The sequence below is a fragment of the Pteropus vampyrus genome, unplaced genomic scaffold, assembly GCF_000151845.1.
Source record: "Pteropus vampyrus isolate Shadow unplaced genomic scaffold, Pvam_2.0 Scaffold32, whole genome shotgun sequence".
NCBI lineage: Eukaryota > Metazoa > Chordata > Mammalia > Chiroptera > Pteropodidae > Pteropus > Pteropus vampyrus.
The window spans coordinates 43,199-70,122 of NW_011888813.1; the positions used below are offsets into that span (position 1 = coordinate 43,199).

The 26,924-nt window shown below is 48.0% G+C and overlaps 1 protein-coding gene across 2 annotated transcripts in view; it reads left to right on the forward strand.

Annotated features, from left to right (window-relative positions):
• The window catches only part of ESRRB (estrogen related receptor beta), a 62,196-nt gene that overhangs the window by 27,048 nt on the left and 8,224 nt on the right, over nucleotides 1–26,924 (forward strand). For both annotated transcript variants that reach the window (XM_011357045.1, XM_011357044.1), the window contains 2 exons: nucleotides 14,033–14,143; nucleotides 14,658–14,819. In XM_011357045.1, the coding sequence (XP_011355347.1) occupies nucleotides 14,033–14,143; nucleotides 14,658–14,819 (273 nt within the window). The remainder of the gene's footprint in view (nucleotides 1–14,032; nucleotides 14,144–14,657; nucleotides 14,820–26,924) is intronic.

Here is a 26,924-nt window from a genome sequence, read left to right on the forward strand (position 1 = left end):
CCATTTTTGTTACCCTCAGAGGTAACCATTATTCTGATTTTGCAATTTTTCTCTTGACTTTTTTTATAATTTATTTTATCACGTATTTGTATCTTTAATGATATCATGTTTTTTAGTTTTAAGTGAAATTATACTGTACACATTTTGCATGTGGTTATTTTAGTCAGTATTTCTGAGATGAATGCTTTTTGTTGCACGGTGCTCTCTTCACTTATTTTCATGTATGTAATACAGGCGTCAACCAGATAGTAAATGTTTTAGGTTGTGGGCCAAAAGGCTCTGTCTTAACTACCTAATTGTGCTGTCGTAATGCGAAAGCAACCACAGACAATACATAAGTGAATGAACTATGTGCTGATGAAACAGGCAGAGGGCTGAGTTTGTGTCACGGACCTGAGTTTGCAAACTCCTGCTATACAGTATCATCGTATGAGTTTCGTAAAGTCTATTTAGCCTCTCTACTGCTGATGGACATTTGGGCTTCTGGGGTTTTGCTATTACAAACAGTGCTGTGCACAATGTTTCTTACTGTACACACGTAAGGACTTACAGACCTGGGAGTGGAAGTGTCAGGTGTGTATATCTTCAGCTTTAAGAGATGATGTTAAACTATTTACCATTTCGTGTTTAAATGTTTTGGTTGCTCCGTATCTTCACCACTTTTAAGTTTTTGCTAGTGTGTGTAAAGCGGTGTCTTATATTGCTTTGACATGTGTTTTCTCAACTATGAGATATGCATATTTCATGTTTATTAGCCTCTTAGGATTCCTTTACTGTGAGGTACTTGTCTTAGACTTCTCCCTATTTTTCTACTTTATTTTTTTATCATTGGTCACAGAAATCTTTATATGTTCTTGTCACTTTGTTAGTCATTTTTCAGTTGTCAGTGTCAGAAGTCTTGTTTGTCACTTCTTTCTCTTTGTGGAGTCTTTTGATGAACAAAAGTAATTTTAATAAATTGAATTTATCCATCTTTTCCTTTACGGTTTGCACTTTTATGTCATTAAAAAAATCTTCTCCTAACCTGCTGTTGTAAAGATGTTTTCTTAATCTGCCTTGCCTGTTTAGGCCTTTGATCCTGCCGGAATTGAGTTTTGAGCACGATCAGGTGGTCACTCTAGGTCTGCTCCAGTCATGCTTCATTCCTGACCACACCCTGAGCCTGCCCTCCACAGCCCCTGAGGTGTCAAACCTGGTACTTCTCTGTTTTCCTCTTGCTTGGCCTCTCAGCAGCACTCCAAAAAGGTAGCCAGCCTCCTTATTACCCGTTTTCTCTTTGCTTCTCTGACATCCTGCTTGCCTTACCTCTCTAAAAATCAGTCTTTTTAGTCTTCTTTGCAAACTCCTCCTCTTTCTTCCTGACCTTTATATTTTGGTATTCTCCCGGACTTGGAACCAAGGCCTTCTTCTCCACCTGTACTCTGCAGGTGATCTCTTCTATACCCAAGACGAGATAGAGATGACCCTCCATTTTAGATCTCCAGTTCCAACTCCCTTCCTGCATTTAAGATTCCAGTATCTAACTGCCCTACTGGCATCTCTCCTTGGGTCGCTTATGAGGCATCACGGAGGCAACATGTCTAGAGAGGAACTCTAGATTTGTCCCACCCCTTCCTGCATCACTCCCAGGCTTCCCCATCTCAGGAATGGCACATCTATATACCCATTGCTCAAGCAAAGCCTAGAAGTCATCCTAGACTCACTCCTCCTTAGTCAATGTCCACAGTGTATTTCAGATCTGTCTTCTTTCCTTCATCTCTATGGCCATGACCCTGGGCCAGGGAAGCGCCATCTTTGTCCCAGACCATCACAACAGTTTTCTAACTGGACTTAGGATTCTGCTCTTGGTCCTGTTCATCTGACTCCCACAGCAGTCAGAGTGACCTTTTAAAAGACTGATACGATTCTGTTGCTTTGCTTTTTACATTTTTCAGGGACTTTCTGTTGCACTTCAAATAAAATCTAAACACTTTACTCTGGTCTTCAAGACCCTGCATGATCTAACCCCGCCCACCTCTTCAGTGTCCTCTCCTACCATTTTTTCCTCCTGCCTCTCACTCCTATTCACTCTGCTCCGGCCTCACCAGCTTACTTTTGATTCTCAAGCATGACAGATGCTTTCCCACCTTAGGATCTTCAGGCTGTTTCTTTCCTCTGCCTAGAGGGGCCTCCCCATGGCTGGCTCCTCGTCCTCTAGCCTCAACTTAAATGTCATCTCAGAAAGGCCTCTCTTCTCTCTTGGTACTTTCTACAGTATCCCCTTATCTACTTCCTTTTTGAATTTCTCCCAGTCTTATCTTATTTATTCATTTGTTTGTTTGCGTACTTGTTCACTCAGAAAGCCTCTAACACACTTGTTCTTGATTTAGGGACTTATGAGTCCTTTTGAAATACCAGTGAAACTCTACCATTAAAAAAAAACCCCACAAGCAACAACACATAAAATTTTGCGGACAATTTAGGAGTTTCACAGAACCTGTGAAGCCCACCTGAGAGGTTCCTGAAGCCAGCTTAAGACCTGTGGTTGGAGAATCAGACTTTTAGAGGTAGACAAGACCTAAAGAACCATTCAGGCTCCAGGATGGCAAGTTGCCTTTAGCTGGGTTCTCAGCTCTAGGGTGGAGGGAGTAGCTGCCTAGGGCGCATGATTGAAAGGCTTCTTAGGCAGTGCCTGGGATCAGTAGGCAAGATTGTCATGACTGATTAGCAAGGTCTGCTACAGGCTAGGAAATGGAGGGTGGTAGCATGGCCGACAGCTATTTACCAAGCCTAATCTGGTGCATCTGAGTTTAAATTATTTGCCCAAGGTCATGCAGTTAGTAAATAACAAAGCTGGGTGGAATCCAGGTGGAATCTCATCTGCTTGGTTATGCAAGAATTCCTTCTGAGAAGCCCCTTTCCACTCAGAGTAGATGGCTTGGCCAGTAGCAAAGCCCATAGCCCTTTCTCAAAGGGGAAAAAAAGAGGGCGGGAAAGCAAGGGGAGGCTGGGCTGAAATAATTTTTCCTCATTGAATGTTCAGTTGTGGGGACTTCTTGGCAGCTGGGAATGCACCGATAGCACAGACTTGCCGAAACGTCCTTGGGGTGAGAAGGATCTCCAGGAGAGAGTGGCATGAGGTGGGCAGGAGACTGGAAGCTCGTCCCTCAGTACCATTTTTACCCACCCTGGAGCGGTTGGCTCAAGCCCTGGAATATTGGGTGGCATGTGTGTCCATCCACTTGCTAGGCTCTCTTGGCTTTTGTGGAGTCCACGGTGAGGTGTTCTCCACCATGACGATGCGGCACCAGAGCAACAGACATCCTTTCCTAGGCAGCAAGGCAAGCCCACCTGTCACCCAGAAATCCCTGCAGGACAGGTGGCCGACACAGTCTCGCATATGCCGGGGAGGTGGACGAGTGGTTAGGGCATTCTACTGGGCTGGCAGGCCTGTCAGCATGTGCGCATGATCCACGACCTCGGGACCCTCAGGAGCCCCAGGTACCCACGCCACCCTTGGGTGGTTTTCTCCTCTTCCTGGAGATGAGTCACCTAGAGTTTGGTAGAACTTAGAGGCAAGGAGTCAACCCCCAACCTCTCTGGGAAGAACACGGGTTGGATAAAAAGTATTGAAAAAAATAGGTTTGGCACGGTGCTCCCCAGATCTGGCAGATAATCAGAATCATTAGAGGAGGTTTGAAAAATTATCTATTCCTGGACATCATCCCAAAGCTGCCGACAAAGAGTAAGTCCTCAAGGTCTATATAGTTCAAAGCTTCCAGTGCATTCTATGATCATACAGGACAGATGCCGTCAAGTTCAGGGCAACAGAGATAGGACCGGGAGGTCAAGATTCAGATCTTCCCTCTTGACATTTCCTGGCTGTGTGACCGTGAGCGAGTCCCCTGACCCCTCTAAGCCTCAGTTTTCACATGGGAAAGTAATAATCTTGTACTCCGCCTTCCTCGACATTGTCGTGCAGGTCTAAGGAGACGTGGAAACAGCTTTGTAAACCACGAAGCACTGCGCACTCGTGAACCTGCTTACATCATTGATAAGCCAAGGATGTTGAATTTGAGGGAGGGGAGTGGGATTTCCAGGCAAAGGGAAGAGAAGGTTCTTGACCATGAAAACTTTGCAATGTCAAGAGAGACCCCGGCCCTAGACGTGGACAGGAGCTCTGCAGAGAAGCCAGGAGAAGGACACAGGCCCAGAGACCTTCCCCTCTCTGGCCTTAGCTGAGCCTTTCCTTTGGGAAGAAAAATGTGACAGGGACAGGCCTGGGCCAGGCTCTGGGCCAGGTGCGGGGCTGAGCTTTCCAGAGCTCTCACTGGTTATTTTTAGTGCCTGGGTATAAATGAAAGAAATTTAAACTGCCCCCCACGGCTGCTGCCCTGCACACTCGGCTATTTTTACTTCCGAAAGACTGGGCTGTTGTCCAGCTCAGGGAGGGAAACCGAGAAGAAAGGAGGAGGGTGGAGGGAAGCGAGAATTATTTTACTTCCATTAAGAAAAAAGTCAGAAGCCTGATCTTACTGAGTCAGCAAGTGGACATCTGATCCAGGAACGTAGCGGCCGCCAACTCTGGGGACTCTGATGTGACTGCGGTGGGTTGGAGAGATCAGCAATGAGACATGGGTTCCTGAGAGGTTTGGGGAGCTTTGCTCCCCTCTTCCCAAGGAGTTTCTGCCCCAGAGGGGTCCTTGCAGCTTCTTTGCTGTTTCCTGTGCCCTAAGCTGGGAAGTGGGATTGGACGGACACTGCAGACACAGGGACAGCAGCCCAGTGATGAGACTGGCAGGGGGTTGGGAACGGTGTGACTGCAGCCAAGGGCAGAGTCTCTGTCTTCGGGTTGGGCAGAGGTGACTCCTCCATCCCGTCAGGAGAGTGCCTGTGTTGGAGCTGTGTGCCGTTGGGCACAATATTTAATTTCTCTGAATTTTAGTTTCCTATGGATTTTCAACACATCTGACCCATGGTAGTTAAAACTAAGGGAAGAAAGCTGGCAATTCAAGCCAGACCTTACCATCTTAGATAGGCAGATAACAGGAAAGAAGTTATTCTTAAGTGCCTACCATGTGCCAAGGACTTTGCTATGTGTCACAAATGTTGTTATTTAATTCCGCTAACCTGAGAAAGGTGAAATATTTTTAAAAAATCTTTTAACGGCTTTATTGAGATCTAATCCACCCATTTAAAGCGTACAATTAATGGTTTTAGGTGTATTACATTATTAATGTTTTTTAATCATGGCAAAATTTCTATTTTAAAAACCATTTTTCAGTGCACAATTCAGTGACACATGAAGTATATTCACAATGTTTTGCAACCATTACCGTTGCCCATTTCCAAAACTTTTTATCATCCCAGACAGACACCCTGTAGTCATTAAATAATGACTCCTCGTTCTCCCCTCCCCCACTCCTTGGTAACTTTCAATCTACTTTCTGTCTCTTTTAGATATTTCTTATAAGTGAAATTATACAACGTCTCCCCTTTTGTGTCCAGCTTATTTCGCTTAGCATAACGTTTTCAGGGTTCACTCTCGTTGTAGCATGTATCAGAACTTTATTCCTTTTTATGACCGAATAATATTTCATTGTAAGTATAATATCACGTTTCGTTTATCCATTCCTCTGTCAGCAGACATGCGGATTGCCAACATCTTTTCACCAGTGTGAATAATGCTGCCATGAACAAACTTACAAGTATCTGTTTGAGTTCTTGACTTCACTATGACTTGCTAGGTCATACAATAATTCTGTTTAGCTTTTTGAGGAACCACCAAGCTGTTTTCCACAACAGTTATACCATATTTCATCTCTACAACTATTTTAAAAATTTTTTTAATTAACCTTTTTATTTTGAGATAATTGTAGATTCTCGTGCAGTTTTAAGAAATAAGACAGAGTGATTCCATGTGGGCTTTACTCAGCTTCTCCCAACGGTAACATTTTGCAAAATTATAGGGCAATATCAGAGCCAGAATATTGACTGTACCAGTCAAGATATAGAATGGTTTAAACGGGGAAGTATTTCTTAATGTTAATGATGTTAGCTAACATTTATTGAGCACTTACTATGTGCCATCTATAGTATTTTAAGTGCTTTACATGTATTAACTTGTTTAATCCTCACAAAAATCCTATGAGGTAAGTACTACTATTATCCCCATTTTACAGGTGCAGAAATTGAGGCACAGAGAAGCAAAAACACTTGCTCTAGGTTACTCAGGTAGTAGCGGGTAGAGTCAGGTCTGACCCTGAACCTAGTACTTTTCCTTCTGTTTTAGCAGCACAGACCTCGCTGGGCCTCCACACAGTTGCTACTCTCAAAATAAACAGCCACCAGGCAAGTGTAGGAAGCCACAGCCAAGAAGGTCCCTGGGTGTTCGAATGCAGATATTATGATGGAGCATCTCAGCACCTCTGTTCACCTTGTCTTTCCCCCTATTCCTTGCAAGGGTGACCAAGCCCATCCCACCTCCCCACTGTCTTGAGCAGAGCTTAGGTGTCCCCTCCCAGGGTTAGCAAAGAAGATTTAGTGAAGGAACTATTTACAGAGGGGTGGGTGGGGTCAAGGGAACACCAACCAGAGCTGGTGACATACCTTGGGACAAGCAACAATAGGGAGCCTATGACACCCCCAGCTGAAGAGACTGGGGTGGGATGGCTCCAGGAAGCAAGGGAGAACTGTGGCTGTATGTAGGGATCAAAGTCTTGGCCACACTGTGGCCCAGCAGGAAAGGACGAAACTCCAAGTTCCCTGCTCCCTCATCTTCTGCAGTGCCTCGAGGCAGCACACCTAGTTGGAGGCCAGAGGATAAGGGATCCCAAATGACAAAGCAGGACGAGCAAGAGTAGAGTGTGGAACTGGAGGATAAAGGAAGCACAGCAAGCCCCACCTACCAGCACAGCACGCTGCTCACACGGAGCCGGCACTGGCTCTGGCAGCACAGACGCCCCAGGAGGGTCTTCTGCAGATTATACACATGTGGTTCTCAAATGGCTCCTGAGCAGGATCCCTTCACCAGCAACGCGGGAGGCTGTTCTCAGCTGAGGCCACACAGGCTGCCATGTGTGGTCAAATGTATATCCAGGGTCACCAGTGAGACTGAATTCTAGGTGAGTGGTGCCCCAGGAAGTGTGCATTGTGGCCCTGGCTTCGGGTCTCTCTGCTGCTTTTCTTCCATCATAGAGACTCTTGGCTCTTTGAAAAACACAAGATGCCAGAGTGGTTGAGCATGGGTCCCTGGACTCAGACTCGATTCCGCCCTGCGTGGCCTTGGCAAGTTACTCCATCTCTCTTAGTCTCACTTGCCCCATCTGTAAAATGGGATAATGATAGAAGCTCCTACACAGGGTTGTTGCGATCCCTAAGTGAAATAATATCCACGCAAAGCTCAGGCCAGCACCAGGTAACAACTGGTCAGTGGACATGAACTTCTGCTTATACTTGTGTCTACAAGAGTTAGGGAGGTTATCATGATGGCCAAGAAGGGGACAGCTCCTTATCTAGTCCTAGGCTCAACTAAAGGACTCAGTCTACACAGGCATGTGTATCCAGTGATTATCAATCTTCTTTGTAATCATGGCACACTGATGACATTTCGGTCTGCACATGTTGAACAGCGCTTAAAACAAAGAATATGTATTTAGCATGGAATTTGGAGATCTGGTATACTTTACAGATGAGTCTTATTCATGCTTGTTTAAATCCAGAAAGTATCAAGATGATACAGTCTAATAATCCAGGATGATAATTGTTAATAAATTAGTATTTTGATATGCTCCCTGAGTCTACTTTTTAGATATTTTGCTAATATAAGAACACAAACAATAAGGCAACTCTCATTTCAAGTCTCTCTTCTTCTTTTTTTTTTTTTATTTCCAGTTTGGCATTTGTAAGACTTAAGCAACCTAATTTAAAAGTAATTGCCCATTGTATCAGTGAAAATTGCTCTCTGTTACAAATTACAGAGAACTTGACTGCTAGTGGCTTAAGCACTGATAAATGAGATTGATTTCCTCACTGACAAGAAGTCTGGAGATGGGCAATTGCCAGCATTGCACAGGCTTCTTAGCCATAGCTCCCAGGGCTCAGGTTCTTTCTTCCGGTGTTCTTTGGTGTCCTCATATGGCTGTCTCATGGTTGCAGGGTGGTTGCCACAGCTCTTGGCTTCACCTTCCAGATCAGGGCAGGAGAAAGGAAAAAATAGCTGTATCAAGATGTTTGTCTCCTTTATAAGAAAAGCAAAACCATTCCCAGAAGCCCCCATCATGGACTTAACCTTTACCTCTCATCGGCCAGAACCAGGTCATGTGATGAGCCCTAGGTAACATGACGAGGGAAACTGGGAAAGAGGGGAACAGGTTTCTGGGACTGACTGGAGTGCATTGTCTGCACACACAAAATCCTGTTTCTGTTCGTATGGAATAAGGGGAATAGAATGAAAATTGGGTAGACAACTAATAATGTCTGCCAGACCCGACCATTAGAATGTGATTTACTTCTACAGGAATCATGACCCAACGTCTTGCTGTAGCTCTCAGGATGAGAACTCAGTCCATACCATGACCTCTTGGGGAGGGGCTTCTTCTTTACTAAAATTGCAAGTAGCATACGTAAGAAAATATAAAAACACATTGGACAATAATAAGTATAAACATAGTTGACCAATGTCTGTTTAGGCAGAGTGCAGAGAAATTCAGACTTCTGTCTACTGTCTATGCCCTTGAAGAGCTGCTCCTTCACAGTTCAGAGCAGATCATATCAATGAAAACAAGTGCATAGAAGGCAAGGAGGTGATTGGCCTGAAAACACTGTACAAATATAGACAATAAAGGTGCTTGGCCATGGAAGGGAGAGTACCCAAGCATGTCAAGTCCATTAAGGATTATCTTGTGGAAGGATATAGTCTTGTTGTGTGGGTGAAGGGTAGGAAAGTGATCTAGAGAGAGAATTTAGCTCAATACAAGGAGAAAATTCCATAAAGAATGGGCTGCCTTGAGGGAGTGAATTTCTAGAGGCTGGAGGGATAAATAGAAACTGGGGAAAAGACCAGATCCTGAGGTTCTTCTGTTTCCTAAGTCTGAAAGGCTTCATCTTAGCTGGGCACATTATTTTACTCAGACACTTGATTGGGCTACAAAGTCCTTGCCCTGGAGATGCCTACAGTCCACAAGAGAGATGGGCAGATGACATGTTGTGAAGAGTTGCTGTTTTGACACTAGTTACTATAACAGGATGAGCAAAGGGCATCCAGGAAGGGCATGAGCAGCTCTGCCAGGAGGGGTCTGAACTCAGTAAATACTTGAACTGGGCCTTCAAGGGGACAACTAGGACGTGAATTGCCTTTGGGAATATAGTGTGGGCAGGAAGGATGAAGCCACTTCCCTTAGGTGGGGGCCCATCTGCCCCAACCCCAGCCCATGGGAAGAGAAGCACATGTCTTTGCCACAGGATCCTTCTGCCTTAAATGATCGTAAACAAACCCTGCTTGTGGGGCAGTGCAGTGGGGGAGCTCGGCCAGTGGAGCAGACCTGGGCCCTGTCCTCTAAGAGCCCACTGAATTGAAGAGCTGGTGGGAATAGAGGGATACAAGCAGGAGGTAGCATGTGAAGTGCTAGGTGAATGCCAAAGCACAGAGCGATGGGAGTGACAGCCTCACCTAGCCTACCGGAATCACCTTCCTATTTACCGAGCGTTTTCCCAATATCACGTCATTTGACTGTTACAAAAGCCATACGCGGCGAGCAAAGTTGGTATCACCATTGCGTCCTCCCCCACACCCGATGATGAAAGCAAGGCTGCATGACTCATAAGGGGCCAAGACAGGCCTGGGACCTTGATTGTTGGACCTCATGGGCTAGAGCGATTATGGGCCTGTGCTTAGAGTAGGGCTTGGAAAAGCAGACAGGAAGCGAGGAGAGCAGACAGCTCACACCAGGTATCAGTTTGTGCACAATCAAACCCAACAGGCTACTTTGAAAAAAAAAAATAACCTGCTAATTGATACATTTATTGATTGGAGCCATTGACCACTGTGCTGTAAAGATCTAGGGGAGAAAATTTAGAGGAGAGTTTATACTTGCTGTACCCGGGGAGGTCATAGCCTGGAATGGCAAAGAGCTTGGATGCTGGCTCTTTTATTGGGCAAATTACTAAATCTCTCTGGGGGAAAAAAAAGTGATAATAAAGATAAAATAGGGATTAGAGCACCTGCTTTACACACTGTGGATTAAATGGGGCAATACATACAGAAAGTCCTCTGTGAATTTGGCTGGTTTGCATTATCATTATTAATGTGATTTTCCAGAGAGTTGTACACAGCACTGGAGAAGGGAAATGATAATGAGATGATGATAGTAATGGTTCTGATTTCCTAGGCACCCATCTGCGCATCGGGTGCTGTGGCAAACCCTGGAATAGGACTGACAGCCCCGGGCATAAGGGGAGCTTGATAAGGGTCAGGCCAGTGTATTGTTGGAGCCCTGGAACAGGTACCCAGCCTGGACGGGGGTGGGGAGGAAGGAGGCACATCCACTGCTGTATTCATCAAGACTTTCTTGAACACCCTCTAAGGGTCAGGTCCTGTATTAGGACAGAGGACATTCCAGATGGAGGCAGCAACAGGGGACAACTGTCCATCTCCTCGCCTTACTAAGGGATGGACTCTTTATTTTTTCGTTAAGCAGTTCCCACTCCTGTTGACAGCTGCCTGGGGTCAGGTGGGCTGGGTGGGAGGGGTGAGCTCATGAGGCTGGCTTCTAGGAAAGAAAGTCGGTGAAGTGGAGAAGGGGCTCATCCCGGACCCCGCATCAGACCCTGGCACATAGTAGGTGCTCAGGAAACGAGGATCCTCACCATCCTTCATGAATAAAGCTTGGCATTTTCACCCTTGGTCTGCCAGCTCTCCAAAGGGAGAGCTTGGTGGAAGGCTGGCTCCCTTCTGGTACAATGACAGGGGGAGGTGCTTTGTGGCTGTGTCACAGGACGGGGTCAAGAAACTGCCAAAAAGGGAACTTTCCCGAAAAAAACCTTCACAGGAAAGACCATCCTTCCTCCATTTGTGCACCTCCTCCTTCTGCTCACTGAAAGGGCAAATGTCTACCTGAGTCCTACCAACCGTGCGTTTGGTTTTTGTGCTAGTTTACTTTTTGTGCTGGGTGGGATTCAGCTGTCCCCTTTAAGGTCTCAGGGACTGATGGAATTTGATTAGACAGCTGTATCTGCTAGGATTCTGGACTGTAGCACTTCTCAAACTCTTGTATGCATATGTTAAAATGCTGACTCTGATTCCTTGGGGGCCAGGCCTGAGATTTTTGCATTTCTAACAAGCATTCTGATGATGCTGATGCTGCTGGCCCTGGACCACTTTGAAAAGGAAGGCAGCCATCGGTGTCCCTCCCACATCTACTCAGCACTCTATCACATACTGTGCACTGACCTGCTACCTTGTGACTGCAACTCTGCCCAGGGCTTTCTCTGGCCACCACAGTCTGCTCAGCCTGGACCCATGAAGTGCCAGTGACTGCGGAAGAGGTTGCTAAATGCCCCCAAAGCTCTCATTGGAATCAGGGTACTGAGGCATGTTCTACACTGTCTCCCAGGGTCCTCAGTTGCCCACAGCAGTAGCCTACTCAGGAACACACTTCGTTGTTGCCTTTCCTGCTGAGATCACCTCCCAGATAAACTGTCTGCGTGTGCATCCTTATCTTAGGGTCTGCTCCTGGAGAACCTAACTATAGAAGTGTTCAGTTGCAACCCACTCGCACCCTTCAAGCAGAAGGGGAATTCATTGGAAGCCTATCAGGAGGCTCGAGGACCATACTCAGAGGCTGCACAAGGACCAGAGGAAGCCCTGGAGAGTCGAAGTCAGGAGATGCACTAACCTGGAGAGTCTGGTCCAGGGCCGCCCACACTCCTGCTGCTGAGGGCACCACTGCTGCCCTCGCCAGTCCTCATCTTCCGTGTCTTTGTGCCATTTGATCCTGATTCAAAGCCAATGGGCTCTGCCTATGTCACCAGTCCATCTTCGACTTCCAGAGGATAGGGAGAAAGAGGACCTGGACCACTTAGATATCCACAGTGGGGGTTGGTCACAGGCTCCCAATCCGATGACCCACAATAGGGGTATTAAATTTAAATAGGAAGCAGGGTGGGATACTGAGTTTCCAGGTGTCGGGTAAAAAGGATGCTGTTGATGAAAATGCCGAGCAGTGACTGGCCCCCAAAAGATAGTCCCCTTGGGCAGTCTGCGGGCTTGGTATGCTCACAGCATCCTCCTGCCCCTCCAGGAGGAGAATGTGGTCTGCGCCCTTAACTGGAAGCACACGGGGACGGTGTCAGGGCCCTCTTCATCCAAAGTTCTCTTAGCATTTAAAGGGCTGATCCTTGCCCATTCGGTAAATGGTGATTTTACTTTAAATTGTTCTCATTGCTCTGGGAAACTTCTTCTCCTGTCTCCAGACTTGAATTTAGTAGCTATACATCCTAAGAAACAGCCAGAAAATCACCCTTAGATGGAGTCTCTATCCTCATTTGTTAAGTTATAATTATCTCCGTCTTCCTCTTCCCTCTCCCCAAGAAAGGCCTGAGCTGATAGCACTGGCTTGCCACTACTCGTGTTTCTAGGAGGGTGGATTTTTAGAAGCATAGGACTGGCAGGGGAAAATGCCAGAAAGAAAGACAGGGCCCTCAAGATCGACTGACTGGAGCGCTATGTTTACCTTTGGGGAAAGAAACAGAAGTTGAACTTAGCAGGTCACTCAGGGCGAGGAGGCCGAGGGTTCTCTTCCACTCAGAACTCTGGCTCTGTCTCCCGACTTATGACTTTTAGTCACGGCCTATTTCAGGTAAGAAAAGGAGAGGCGTTCTGTTTTCTGTCTTAGTTCAGACTTTCGAGCTAATTTGATGGGTTCCATTCTTTTCAGATCAGGCCACAGAGGTCGGTGGTCAGTCTGAGCTGTGTGTGCCCTTCGATGAGGTGCCCGCTCCAGGTCTGGTCCACCATGCTTGCTGGTGGGGATGTCAAATGGTAGTAACATGTCAGTCTAGACAGCAGAAGCCAGGGATGGGGCGGGTTTCTTGAAGGCGGTGTGGACCCAGTGAAAATATGGATCTCTAGAATTGGGCCTCACATCTGGAAATGGGCGTCGGTGTGGAGTGGCCACACTGCTTTAGCACCTGCTGTTGAGATAACTTCTGGGCATTGATTTTCCAGATGTGGCCAGGGCCACCTGCATCCCCATCCTGTGAGGATCGGTGGCCCCCAATCTTTTTGGCACCAGAGACCGGTGCTCCTAGGACAATCTAAGACCTGATGATCTGAGGCAGAGCTGAGGCAGTGATGCTAACGCTGGGGAGCGGCTGCAAAGACAGATGAAGCTTCGCTCACTGGCCAGTCGCTCACCTCCTGCTGTGCAGCCCGGTTTCCAACAGGCCACAGACTGGTATTGGTCCATGGCCTGGGGGTTGGGGACCCCTGGTGTAGATGACAGACTGTAGGACTCTATCCTAGAATCTCTGAGGATGGGATCCAGAAATTGACACTTGTAATGAACCCCCCGACTCCCACCCCCGCCAAAGCTTCTTAAGTGAAAAGTTTGAAAATCCTTGTTGTGGCTCTTTTGAGTTACCTGCCAATGGCAGGGATTCCTTTCCTCTCTTGGCGAGCTGACGCAACCCTCCCTGGATCCACAGCAGATCTGAAATGACGTGTCTTCTTTCCCCAACACTCGGAGGAATGCTTTTGTTGCTCTTTCCCTTTTAGAAAGACTCACGAGCTGAAGATTGCTGGGGATGGATTTCAGGGGGACGCCGAATCCGGAGAGGCAGGTCTAGGCCTGGGGCAGCTGGGATGGGCTGTTACTGTTCAACGATTGTTTTAGGGTTGTCCAACTACCTGGCCTAAGGCTGGCCATGCGGCAGCTGTACAAGGCCATCTGAGTGTGGCCGTGAAGGACTTAGCCTGTGTTGAAATCCCGAGTCAGTGCTAACACCTCTGATGACCTTGAACAACTCATGAGACTTTCTCTTTCCTCTCCAATAGGTGTGCGTCTTGACCGAGTGCGTGGAGGCCGCCAGAAATACAAGCGACGGCTGGACTCAGAGAGCAGCCCGTACCTGAGCTTGCAGATCTCCCCACCTGCTAAAAAGCCATGTGAGTGCCAGGGCAGTCCATGCCCCTTTTGCCAGCATCTGTACTGTGATATCTGGCATCCTGTGGGGCAATGCCATCTTCCCAGCCCTGGGTTATGGGACAATGTGGATCTTGGGGAGGTGGCATCAGTTCCTGGCATTGGTGTCGGTACTTTAGAATGATACTTCATTCAGAAAGCCTTTCCGTATGGGATGTCACAAAACGTGGTTCCAAATGAAGCGTGGTCCTAGGAGGGCCTGGGTCCCAGCATCCTGAACATGGTCCTCTGACCACCCACTCAAAGCAGGTTCCTCTTGGAAGAATTCACCAGGCAACTGCCCCTGGAGGAGTATTTCTCAAGAGCCCGAATCACCACTGCCAGCAACTTTGCGGAGTCAGAAAGGGAAGGGAGATTACAACCACTTCTGACTTTGCCAGCTTTTCTTCCTGACCCCTCCCAGGCTCCACCCCTTTCCTCTTCTCAGCCCCTTTCCTCTCTTCCCAGGCATTTACTTTCCATCTTTGGTCGTTGCAGTGACCAAGATTGTCTCCTATCTGCTGGTGGCCGAGCCAGACAAGCTCTATGCCATGCCTCCCCCTGGCATGCCTGAGGGCGACATCAAGGCCCTGACCACTCTCTGTGACCTGGCGGACAGAGAGCTCGTGGTCATCATCGGCTGGGCCAAACACATCCCAGGTGAGTCTCGCGGGACCGGGGAGAGTGTGTAGCCAGGGGACTCTCAGCCACTTTCCCCACAGCCGCGGTTCTGATGCACGGCGGCCTGGACTTGGTGACCCCGCGCAATCCTGGCAAGCCTGTGATCCTCTGGGATTTTTTTCTCTCCTCGTGGGACTGGAGGGGAACAGGTGTTTGGATGATCCCGTAATGTCCCTAAACTGCTGGGGCTCTTCAGAACCGGTTATCATTCTAAATGGGCTATGACTACATCCACAATAGGGGATGTTCAAAGAGCAAGTATTTTGAATTCTTAAAAGCCCAAAACTAGGGTTTTCTTGTAAATTTTTTGGAAATATGCTGGAAAACAATGCAGAAGAGGGATTGGTTCTCTTGCTTCCTATTAGAGGAAGGTGGAATGAGAGTTAAGAACACAGTTTGGGAATCAGACTGGGATTCCAATTCTGGGCCTGCAACTTTGTAGCTATGTAACCCTGGGCGGGTCCGCCCACTTCTCTGTGGGAATAACATCCTTCGTGGGCTGCGTCCTGAGGATGAAACGTGGGCCTGTGTGAGCGTTTGGCATTTGCTAACGTCATTTGCATGCTCGCGCTTGCCTGCTCTCTAAAGGAGGCCTAACTCCTTATGTGTATTCTGTTATTTTACGATCAACATGGAAAGTATGTGTAATGAACGTATTTCAGACGATACGGACTTTTCTTCATTGCATGTGGCCCTAAACCCGTCTTTCAGCTTTTCTTGTATTGGATAAGCAGCGGGAACTCAGTCTTTATTTTATTTTTGTAGACACCGATACCCATGTATTTTACATTACTTATTTGTTGGGGACCTTTCTAAAGTCTCTGCAGCTTATTCTTTTAAGGTTCTAACGAACTCGGATCTTGGCGTGGCGGAAATATTCTGTTACCCTCTGTCGGTGGTTCCCCATGGACTCGGGTTCTTACTAGCTGTGTGACATGGGACACTTTATCTTGTCTGTAGATCCTTTTTTGTTGTTGTTTGTTTGTCACCAGCTCTGAAAAATGAATACAGCATATATAGTTATGCAGCAAAGATGTGCTAGATTTCAGATGCCAAGACCCACAGTCGATTGGGGTGAGTGAGAAAGTTCTTATGCAGGATGTTGTGCACAGCTCATAGGGAGGAGCCTTCTCACTGACAGGTGCTTGCAGAGAGCCCTCATGGCTCAGAGGTGATGCTGGTGTCATTTAGCTGGCTGGAAGCCTAGAATTCCACTCCCTGGTGGCCCCTGGGTATTTTGACTCAGGGGTGGGCTCCCTGGGGATCTGGGCTGGAGCGCCCTTCCTAAGGAGCTCAACCTCTTGGGATTATACACTCAGTAGTTTTTGAATCTGTTCTGTGCTGGTTCAGCACAGATGTGGGGTCAGGCCACGGCTTAAGATACCTCAGCCTGGATTGCTCCACTAACCCAGGGCCAAATCGGGCACAGCTCCCTCTGCACCCGCCTTTCCCCCGCACATCACACACTCCTCTTCCAGGTTGAGCAGAACTGTATCAAGCAATGGCTCGGGAGTGGCTCCTGGTGGTGCCCCCAGGTCACTGCTTTCCTCTCCTGCCACCACCCCATCCCCCTGCCTCCTGCAACACCTGGTGGGGGGGGGCGGGGGGAGAGTAGAGCTAGGAAGCACCCATTCCCCCCTCCATGTCTTCCTCCCTCCCGGCTCCATCTCCTGTCTGCCCAACCAAGAGGGCAGTGGGCAGAGCGGAATGGTTCCGGGGCACAGACCCCAGATTCAGGCAGACCTAGGCTCTGAACCCAGCTCTGTCCTAATGGCCTTGAGCAAGATCTTTCATTTTTCTGAGCTTTGGTATCCTTGCCTGTGAAATGGGACTCATTACAGAGTGCCTCCTCACTGGTCGCTGGGAGGATATGGCACACCTATCCCAGCCCCGGCTCATAGTGGGTACTTGATAAATGGCACAGAGTATGACCATCTTTGTTGCTAATAGTGTTAAAAGCCCTCCTTTTGCATCATCATTTCTCCTTGTCCAAAACTGAATTCTTTTTTATTAAAAAATAAAATAAACATAGGGGCTCATTTGTCTGTCTCAAATGCTAATTTGCCCATTTTGCATAAATCTGCATGCTGAATTATTTGGGCCTGACCTTCTGGTGTTTAAGGTAAAATTAATTAATAGAGTCTCCTGCCACTGCATGTAAACCTCATATTAAGGGCAATGACACATCAAGTCCCTAATATATTTAAACTAATTGACTTAATCCCATCTCAGATTAGATGAAAACTCTTCTGAAGACCCGCTCACTAACGCTCTTAAAAAGAGAGACCGTAAGAAAGAGCAGGTTGAGTAGGGAGGATGCAAGCCTGGGTTCTACCCCAGGACTTGTGTCTGCTCCTGTCCATCTTGGCTCCTGGACAGAAAGAAGAACTGGCTCCTTAAGACAGCTCAGGAATAGAGCTCCGAAAGGGAGCCCAAAACTCTGCCCTTAAGCACAGCTTTAGAATGATACTTCATTCAGAAAGCCTTTCCGTATGGGATGTCACAAAACGTGGTTCCAAATGAAGCGTGGTCCTAGGAGGGCCTGGGTCCCAGCATCCTGAACATGGTCCTCTGACCACCCACTCAAAGCAGGTTCCTCTTGGAAGAATTCACCAGGCAACTGCCCCTGGAGGAGTATTTCTCAAGAGCCCGAATCACCACTGCCAGCAACTTTGCGGAGTCAGAAAGGGAAGGGAGATTACAACCACTTCTGACTTTGCCAGCTTTTCTTCCTGACCCCTCCCAGGCTCCACCCCTTTCCTCTTCTCAGCCCCTTTCCTCTCTTCCCAGGCATTTACTTTCCATCTTTGGTCGTTGCAGTGACCAAGATTGTCTCCTATCTGCTGGTGGCCGAGCCAGACAAGCTCTATGCCATGCCTCCCCCTGGCATGCCTGAGGGCGACATCAAGGCCCTGACCACTCTCTGTGACCTGGCGGACAGAGAGCTCGTGGTCATCATCGGCTGGGCCAAACACATCCCAGGTGAGTCTCGCGGGACCGGGGAGAGTGTGTAGCCAGGGGACTCTCAGCCACTTTCCCCACAGCCGCGGTTCTGATGCACGGCGGCCTGGACTTGGTGACCCCGTGCAATCCTGGCAAGCCTGTGATCCTCTGGGATTTTTTTCTCTCCTCGTGGGACTGGAGGGGAACAGGTGTTTGGATGATCCCGAAATGTCCCTAAACTGCTGGGGCTCTTCAGAACCGGTTATCATTCTAAATGGGCTATGACTACATCCACAATAGGGGATGTTCAAAGAGCAAGTATTTTGAATTCTTAAAAGCCCAAAACTAGGGTTTTCTTGTAAATTTTTTGGAAATATGCTGGAAAACAATGCAGAAGAGGGATTGGTTCTCTTGCTTCCTATTAGAGGAAGGTGGAATGAGAGTTAAGAACACAGTTTGGGAATCAGACTGGGATTCCAATTCTGGGCCTGCAACTTTGTAGCTATGTAACCCTGGGCGGGTCCGCCCACTTCTCTGTGGGAATAACATCCTTCGTGGGCTGCGTCCTGAGGATGAAACGTGGGCCTGTGTGAGCGTTTGGCATTTGCTAACGTCATTTGCATGCTCGCGCTTGCCTGCTCTCTAAAGGAGGCCTAACTCCTTATGTGTATTCTGTTATTTTACGATCAACATGGAAAGTATGTGTAATGAACGTATTTCAGACGATACGGACTTTTCTTCATTGCATGTGGCCCTAAACCCGTCTTTCAGCTTTTCTTGTATTGGATAAGCAGCGGGAACTCAGTCTTTATTTTATTTTTGTAGACACCGATACCCATGTATTTTACATTACTTATTTGTTGGGGACCTTTCTAAAGTCTCTGCAGCTTATTCTTTTAAGGTTCTAACGAACTCGGATCTTGGCGTGGCGGAAATATTCTGTTACCCTCTGTCGGTGGTTCCCCATGGACTCGGGTTCTTACTAGCTGTGTGACATGGGACACTTTATCTTGTCTGTAGATCCTTTTTTGTTGTTGTTTGTTTGTCACCAGCTCTGAAAAATGAATACAGCATATATAGTTATGCAGCAAAGATGTGCTAGATTTCAGATGCCAAGACCCACAGTCGATTGGGGTGAGTGAGAAAGTTCTTATGCAGGATGTTGTGCACAGCTCATAGGGAGGAGCCTTCTCACTGACAGGTGCTTGCAGAGAGCCCTCATGGCTCAGAGGTGATGCTGGTGTCATTTAGCTGGCTGGAAGCCTAGAATTCCACTCCCTGGTGGCCCCTGGGTATTTTGACTCAGGGGTGGGCTCCCTGGGGATCTGGGCTGGAGCGCCCTTCCTAAGGAGCTCAACCTCTTGGGATTATACACTCAGTAGTTTTTGAATCTGTTCTGTGCTGGTTCAGCACAGATGTGGGGTCAGGCCACGGCTTAAGATACCTCAGCCTGGATTGCTCCACTAACCCAGGGCCAAATCGGGCACAGCTCCCTCTGCACCCGCCTTTCCCCCCCACATCACACACTCCTCTTCCAGGTTGAGCAGAACTGTATCAAGCAATGGCTCGGGAGTGGCTCCTGGTGGTGCCCCCAGGTCACTGCTTTCCTCTCCTGCCACCACCCCATCCCCCTGCCTCCTGCAACACCTGGTGGGGGGGCGGGGGGAGAGTAGAGCTAGGAAGCACCCATTCCCCCCTCCATGTCTTCCTCCCTCCCGGCTCCATCTCCTGTCTGCCCAACCAAGAGGGCAGTGGGCAGAGCGGAATGGTTCCGGGGCACAGACCCCAGATTCAGGCAGACCTAGGCTCTGAACCCAGCTCTGTCCTAATGGCCTTGAGCAAGATCTTTCATTTTTCTGAGCTTTGGTATCCTTGCCTGTGAAATGGGACTCATTACAGAGTGCCTCCTCACTGGTCGCTGGGAGGATATGGCACACCTATCCCAGCCCCGGCTCATAGTGGGTACTTGATAAATGGCACAGAGTATGACCATCTTTGTTGCTAATAGTGTTAAAAGCCCTCCTTTTGCATCATCATTTCTCCTTGTCCAAAACTGAATTCTTTTTTATTAAAAAATAAAATAAACATAGGGGCTCATTTGTCTGTCTCAAATGCTAATTTGCCCATTTTGCATAAATCTGCATGCTGAATTATTTGGGCCTGACCTTCTGGTGTTTAAGGTAAAATTAATTAATAGAGTCTCCTGCCACTGCATGTAAACCTCATATTAAGGGCAATGACACATCAAGTCCCTAATATATTTAAACTAATTGACTTAATCCCATCTCAGATTAGATGAAAACTCTTCTGAAGACCCGCTCACTAACGCTCTTAAAAAGAGAGACCGTAAGAAAGAGCAGGTTGAGTAGGGAGGATGCAAGCCTGGGTTCTACCCCAGGACTTGTGTCTGCTCCTGTCCATCTTGGCTCCTGGACAGAAAGAAGAACTGGCTCCTTAAGACAGCTCAGGAATAGAGCTCTGAAAGGGAGCCCAAAACTCTGCCCTTAAGCACAGGAAACCAGGTCTCCTACCTCAGAACCCTCTAGCCTCTAGTCCAGAACCTGGCATGCAGAGGGTGCTTCACAGTTGCCTTTGCACGCATTTATTGAGCATTACCTATATGTAAGATCTTTTGAAAAAAGTCGTGGCTGATACAGAGAATGAGATTAATTTCCGTTCCCAAAACCCCATTTGGGAATAAGATGGGTAATTAAAAAAAACTTTTTTTTCGTGGAAAATTTTAAACAAAGGTATCAAATAGTATAATGAATCTCAATGTGACCATTAGCCTACTTCAACAGTTATCACCCCACGGTCAGCCTCGTTTCATCTCTACCCATCTACTTCCCACTTCATATCTGACAAGGCAGATACTTAGAATACAGCAAGAAGAACCCCAGGACAGAGTTTAGAGGCAGGAGGGATGCCGTGGGCTGTGTGGGGAGCGAGGAGAACCTGAGTTGGGTCTTTGGGTCAGGGCTGGTGGGCAGAGGCCAAGGAGAAAGAGTCCAGAAAGGCATTAGACGCTGTGAACCGACAGCAGCTGACATGGTCATGCAGGCACCGAGTGACCGGCTTAGCCAGGGGAAGGATCATCCGAGCACAAATTCATTCCCAGCACTCTGCTCCCTTTTCCCATATTTTTGAACACATAGGACCCTTTCACAGGATGAGTCCTGTGGGGAACTTGAGCCTAATTGGGATTTGCTCAGAATAGCAGCCACTCTTTTGTTCGAGTCAGTGTGAAGTTGCCCTCCCCCCAAATGTTGATTTTCTAAGTATTGGGTTGCCCAGAGGACAAACTCAAGTCTTTAGGGTGGCCGACTCTTGTTCTCCGTGAGCAAGAGATTAGAACAAGAACCAGCAGCCTTTCATAGGCAGTGGTTTCACTTGATGAATTGCAGCCTCCATATGTTATTAGCTGGTTATCCTCCCAGCCCAGGCAGCCTGGAGGCTGCCCCAGCCAGGAGAACCTTTTCCTGCCAGCCCGTGGGGGGTCACCACCTGCCCTGCCCAGCCTCAGATGACATGTGCATGGCCTCTGCAGGGGACCCCCAGAGGCCTCCTCACAGAGGGTCCCTCAATGGCCCTGCTCCCAGGTATCCACCGTCTGGCTCCTGCTGGGGAGAGAAGAATGCCAGCGGCCCATGAAATATGGGCTGCCGAGTGACAGCAGCTGTGTCTGGAGTGGCCTCAGATCCTATAATTACATCTCCCTTTATTACCTCTGCTAATGGCCCTCCAGGTCGACAGAAACGATAATAAATTAACAGATTATGAACTCCACTTGCCACAAATTATGTGCTCTTTTTTTTTTTTTTTTTTAAATTCCAAGAGCTTGTGCTGTCAAATCGGTGGGGGATGGGGGTTTGGGAAGAACCTGAACCATATTAGATCAGTTGGTGATAGATAATGCAACTTTCCAGGGGCAGCAGAGCTCAAGGTAGGGTACCTGGGGAGAGAGGGCCTGTGGGCAGTCAGCTTGGGCAGGGCCAAACCTCAAGGGGCCAGTGCCACCAGGGTCAGCAGGCATGGGGACAGCCCTGTACCCAGGGGCATGGGCCACACCCAGCAGCCCCCTCTGTCTCAGAATTGCTAATTATTTGATGAAGTAGAAGACCCAGCCCAGCAGGAAAAAGCAGAAGTGAGAGGTGCTTTGCTGAAGGGCAGGGAGGAATGGTTCAGCCCCTTTGTGCTGGTTCAGCACAGATGTGGGGTCAGGCCACGGCTTAAGATACCTCAGCCTGGATTGCTCCACTAACCCAGGGCCAAATCGGGCACAGCTCCCTCTGCACCCGCCTTTCCCCCCCACATCACACACTCCTCTTCCAGGTTGAGCAGAACTGTATCAAGCAATGGCTCGGGAGTGGCTCCTGGTGGTGCCCCCAGGTCACTGCTTTCCTCTCCTGCCACCACCCCATCCCCCTGCCTCCTGCAACACCTGGTGGGGGGGCGGGGGGAGAGTAGAGCTAGGAAGCACCCATTCCCCCCTCCATGTCTTCCTCCCTCCCGGCTCCATCTCCTGTCTGCCCAACCAAGAGGGCAGTGGGCAGAGCGGAATGGTTCCGGGGCACAGACCCCAGATTCAGGCAGACCTAGGCTCTGAACCCAGCTCTGTCCTAATGGCCTTGAGCAAGATCTTTCATTTTTCTGAGCTTTGGTATCCTTGCCTGTGAAATGGGACTCATTACAGAGTGCCTCCTCACTGGTCGCTGGGAGGATATGGCACACCTATCCCAGCCCCGGCTCATAGTGGGTACTTGATAAATGGCACAGAGTATGACCATCTTTGTTGCTAATAGTGTTAAAAGCCCTCCTTTTGCATCATCATTTCTCCTTGTCCAAAACTGAATTCTTTTTTATTAAAAAATAAAATAAACATAGGGGCTCATTTGTCTGTCTCAAATGCTAATTTGCCCATTTTGCATAAATCTGCATGCTGAATTATTTGGGCCTGACCTTCTGGTGTTTAAGGTAAAATTAATTAATAGAGTCTCCTGCCACTGCATGTAAACCTCATATTAAGGGCAATGACACATCAAGTCCCTAATATATTTAAACTAATTGACTTAATCCCATCTCAGATTAGATGAAAACTCTTCTGAAGACCCGCTCACTAACGCTCTTAAAAAGAGAGACCGTAAGAAAGAGCAGGTTGAGTAGGGAGGATGCAAGCCTGGGTTCTACCCCAGGACTTGTGTCTGCTCCTGTCCATCTTGGCTCCTGGACAGAAAGAAGAACTGGCTCCTTAAGACAGCTCAGGAATAGAGCTCCGAAAGGGAGCCCAAAACTCTGCCCTTAAGCACAGGAAACCAGGTCTCCTACCTCAGAACCCTCTAGCCTCTAGTCCAGAACCTGGCATGCAGAGGGTGCTTCACAGTTGCCTTTGCACGCATTTATTGAGCATTACCTATATGTAAGATCTTTTGAAAAAAGTCGTGGCTGATACAGAGAATGAGATTAATTTCCGTTCCCAAAACCCCATTTGGGAATAAGATGGGTAATTAAAAAAAACTTTTTTTTCGTGGAAAATTTTAAACAAAGGTATCAAATAGTATAATGAATCTCAATGTGACCATTAGCCTACTTCAACAGTTATCACCCCACGGTCAGCCTCGTTTCATCTCTACCCATCTACTTCCCACTTCATATCTGACAAGGCAGATACTTAGAATACAGCAAGAAGAACCCCAGGACAGAGTTTAGAGGCAGGAGGGATGCCGTGGGCTGTGTGGGGAGCGAGGAGAACCTGAGTTGGGCCTTTGGGTCAGGGCTGGTGGGCAGAGGCCAAGGAGAAAGAGTCCAGAAAGGCATTAGACGCTGTGAACCAACAGCAGCTGACATGGTCATGCAGGCACCGAGTGACCGGCTTAGCCAGGGGAAGGATCATCCGAGCACAAATTCATTCCCAGCACTCTGCTCCCTTTTCCCATATTTTTGAACACATAGGACCCTTTCACAGGATGAGTCCTGTGGGGAACTTGAGCCTAATTGGGATTTGCTCAGAATAGCAGCCACTCTTTTGTTCGAGTCAGTGTGAAGTTGCCCTCCCCCCAAATGTTGATTTTCTAAGTATTGGGTTGCCCAGAGGACAAACTCAAGTCTTTAGGGTGGCCGACTCTTGTTCTCCGTGAGCAAGAGATTAGAACAAGAACCAGCAGCCTTTCATAGGCAGTGGTTTCACTTGATGAATTGCAGCCTCCATATGTTATTAGCTGGTTATCCTCCCAGCCCAGGCAGCCTGGAGGCTGCCCCAGCCAGGAGAACCTTTTCCTGCCAGCCCGTGGGGGGTCACCACCTGCCCTGCCCAGCCCCAGATGACATGTGCATGGCCTCTGCAGGGGACCCCCAGAGGCCTCCTCACAGAGGGTCCCTCAATGGCCCTGCTCCCAGGTATCCACCGTCTGGCTCCTGCTGGGGAGAGAAGAATGCCAGCGGCCCATGAAATATGGGCTGCCGAGTGACAGCAGCTGTGTCTGGAGTGGCCTCAGATCCTATAATTACATCTCCCTTTATTACCTCTGCTAATGGCCCTCCAGGTCGACAGAAACGATAATAAATTAACAGATTATGAACTCCACTTGCCACAAATTATGTGCTCTTTTTTTTTTTTTTTTTTAAATTCCAAGAGCTTGTGCTGTCAAATCAGTGGGGGATGGGGGTTTGGGAAGAACCTGAACCATATTAGATCAGTTGGTGATAGATAATGCAACTTTCCAGGGGCAGCAGAGCTCAAGGTAGGGTACCTGGGGAGAGAGGGCCAGTGGGCAGTCAGCTTGGGCAGGGCCAAACCTCAAGGGGCCGGTGCCACCAGGGTCAGCAGGCATGGGGACAGCCCTGTACCCAGGGGCATGGGCCACACCCAGCAGCCCCCTCTGTCTCAGAATTGCTAATTATTTGATGAAGTAGAAGACCCAGCCCAGCAGGAAAAAGCAGAAGTGAGAGGTGCTTTGCTGAAGGGCAGGGAGGAATGGTTCAGCCCCTTTGTTTGAGTTTAAATAAAAGAAAGAATATGTGCTTCTAGTAAAGTTGTGGATGTGACTGACAGAGGGGTAGAAATTATGAGATCCAAACCCCTCATCTCTCTCATGCATCCCTCTGGGGATTTCCTCCATGGAGGGATTTCCCTTCCTTCCATGGATCAAACTGTAACACTGCTCGATGCTTCTTCAATTTAATTATATACATTATATACAACAGTAGCATTTACCCCGGGCTAAGCAGTGTACTAGGTGTTCCACATATTAGCTGATTTCATTCAAACAGCTCCATAACGATAGTGCTATTATTACTCCCATCTCACAGATTTGGAAGCTGAGGCACAGAGAGGTGGACTTGCCCGGGGTCACAGCCAGTGTCAGCAAAGCTGAGATTCTAACAGACAGCCTGACTGTGGCATCTGCAACCTTTACACATACCCTCCTTATGCTCTCTGGTGTCTTCCCACCTCCACACACACATTCTACCTCATTCTTTCTAGTGGCTTCTAATGTGCCATTCATTTAACTAATAATTACATTTATATAATAATTGCATGTATTACATTAGTTACATTGAGATTGTTTCCTGCTTTGGGTCATTTCAAACCGATTTATCTTTGTGTATTTAAGCATACTTCTCTTTCTAGGAGAAGTTCCTAGTTGTGGGGATGCTGGGTTAAAGAGAACATGCCTTTCATTTTTGTGCTTGATTTCATTTTATTTTTGGACATTTTAAGCATGGACAGGTTCAAAAGCAAAAACTAGACAAAAATGGGTACACAGAAGTCTTATCTCCATCCCTATTCCCTTTCCCTCCTTCCTCCTACAAGTAACGGATTTTATTTCTCATTTTTCCTTCTACTGTTTCTTTTCTCAAATATTAGAATTTTTTTTTTAACTTTTTCAAATATTAGGAAAGAAGATCACATATTTCCTGCCTTCCTTACCCAACATGAGGCAGCCCTCGTACGCTCTCTAGCAGTTTGGAGTGAGCATTTGGATTTGCACAGCTATTTCCAGCTCCTTTTGAAGATAGATGCTCAAGGAAGAAGAGAGCAGGCAGAGGCTGAGTCCAGTACTCAGACCAGCCTAGTGGGAAGGTTGGGACACAGGCCTCACAGATGCAGTGGTGGCACAAAACTCTCCAAGGTGCTGTCTTCGTCCCTCCTGCCACCTGCCCCGCCCGTCAGGCCCATCTCTGACATAAAGGCATTGAAAGCCTCATTCATGTCTGAAGGACTAAGAGGGGCTAACCAAGTTTTTTGAGCACATTTTCTTGTCATCTAAGAGTCGAGGCCCAGTGGCATTTGTCCATTCTCTCCTCTGTACCTTGAACCTTTGTCGGCACTTCCTTTGCACCAGGACAGGTGCTTGACAGTGGGAGTGAAGAGACGAACAGCATGGCACTGGTGCTCCCAGGGGGCTCAGCACACAGCGCATGGCAGCTGTTCATGCAGACGCCGTGGTGGGCGCAGTCTGCATGAAAGGCCCTCGCCACCCCTTTTGAGCTCCACTTCACTCTTCAGAGCCCAGCCCCGACATCTCCTGTTGTGCAAAGCCTCCCCCAATAGCTCTACTTAAGTCATAACTTCATGGTGACATGTGGTACTTGAGGTGTCTTTCCCTCTTGACTGTGAGCTCTTGAAGGCAGGACCACTTCTGATTTGAGCTTGTCCCCGGTGCCTTGCACAGGGCCTAGCACTTGATAGTACTCAGTAAATATTTGTTGAATGAACGAAGGGGCAGAAGCATGCGATTCCCATTATTGTAGTGATTCCACACCTGTGTGATTAGCCTCACAGGGGTCTTTTCTCCTCCGTTTCTAGAAGCCTGGCTCTTACCTCACCCTCCACCTCTGCCACCTTCCAATTCAATTGTCTGTTAATTTTGCCTAGTCCGTCTCCTGCCTCCTTCCTCCCATTCTGTCTGCTTTCAGACTCCCCCTCACCGCCAGTGCAGTCCCACACTTCCCTACATACATACACATACCCTCACGGGCTGGCTGATTGGTATCTGTTAATTAATGTCGCCCAAGGCCTCTTCTGCTCAGAAGGCTGATAAGGGAAATTGGATGTCCATTTCTATCTATCTTTTATTACCTCCCGGCTCTCCCCAGCACCACAGGCAGCCACACACTGTCTCCCACGCCGGGATCCCGACA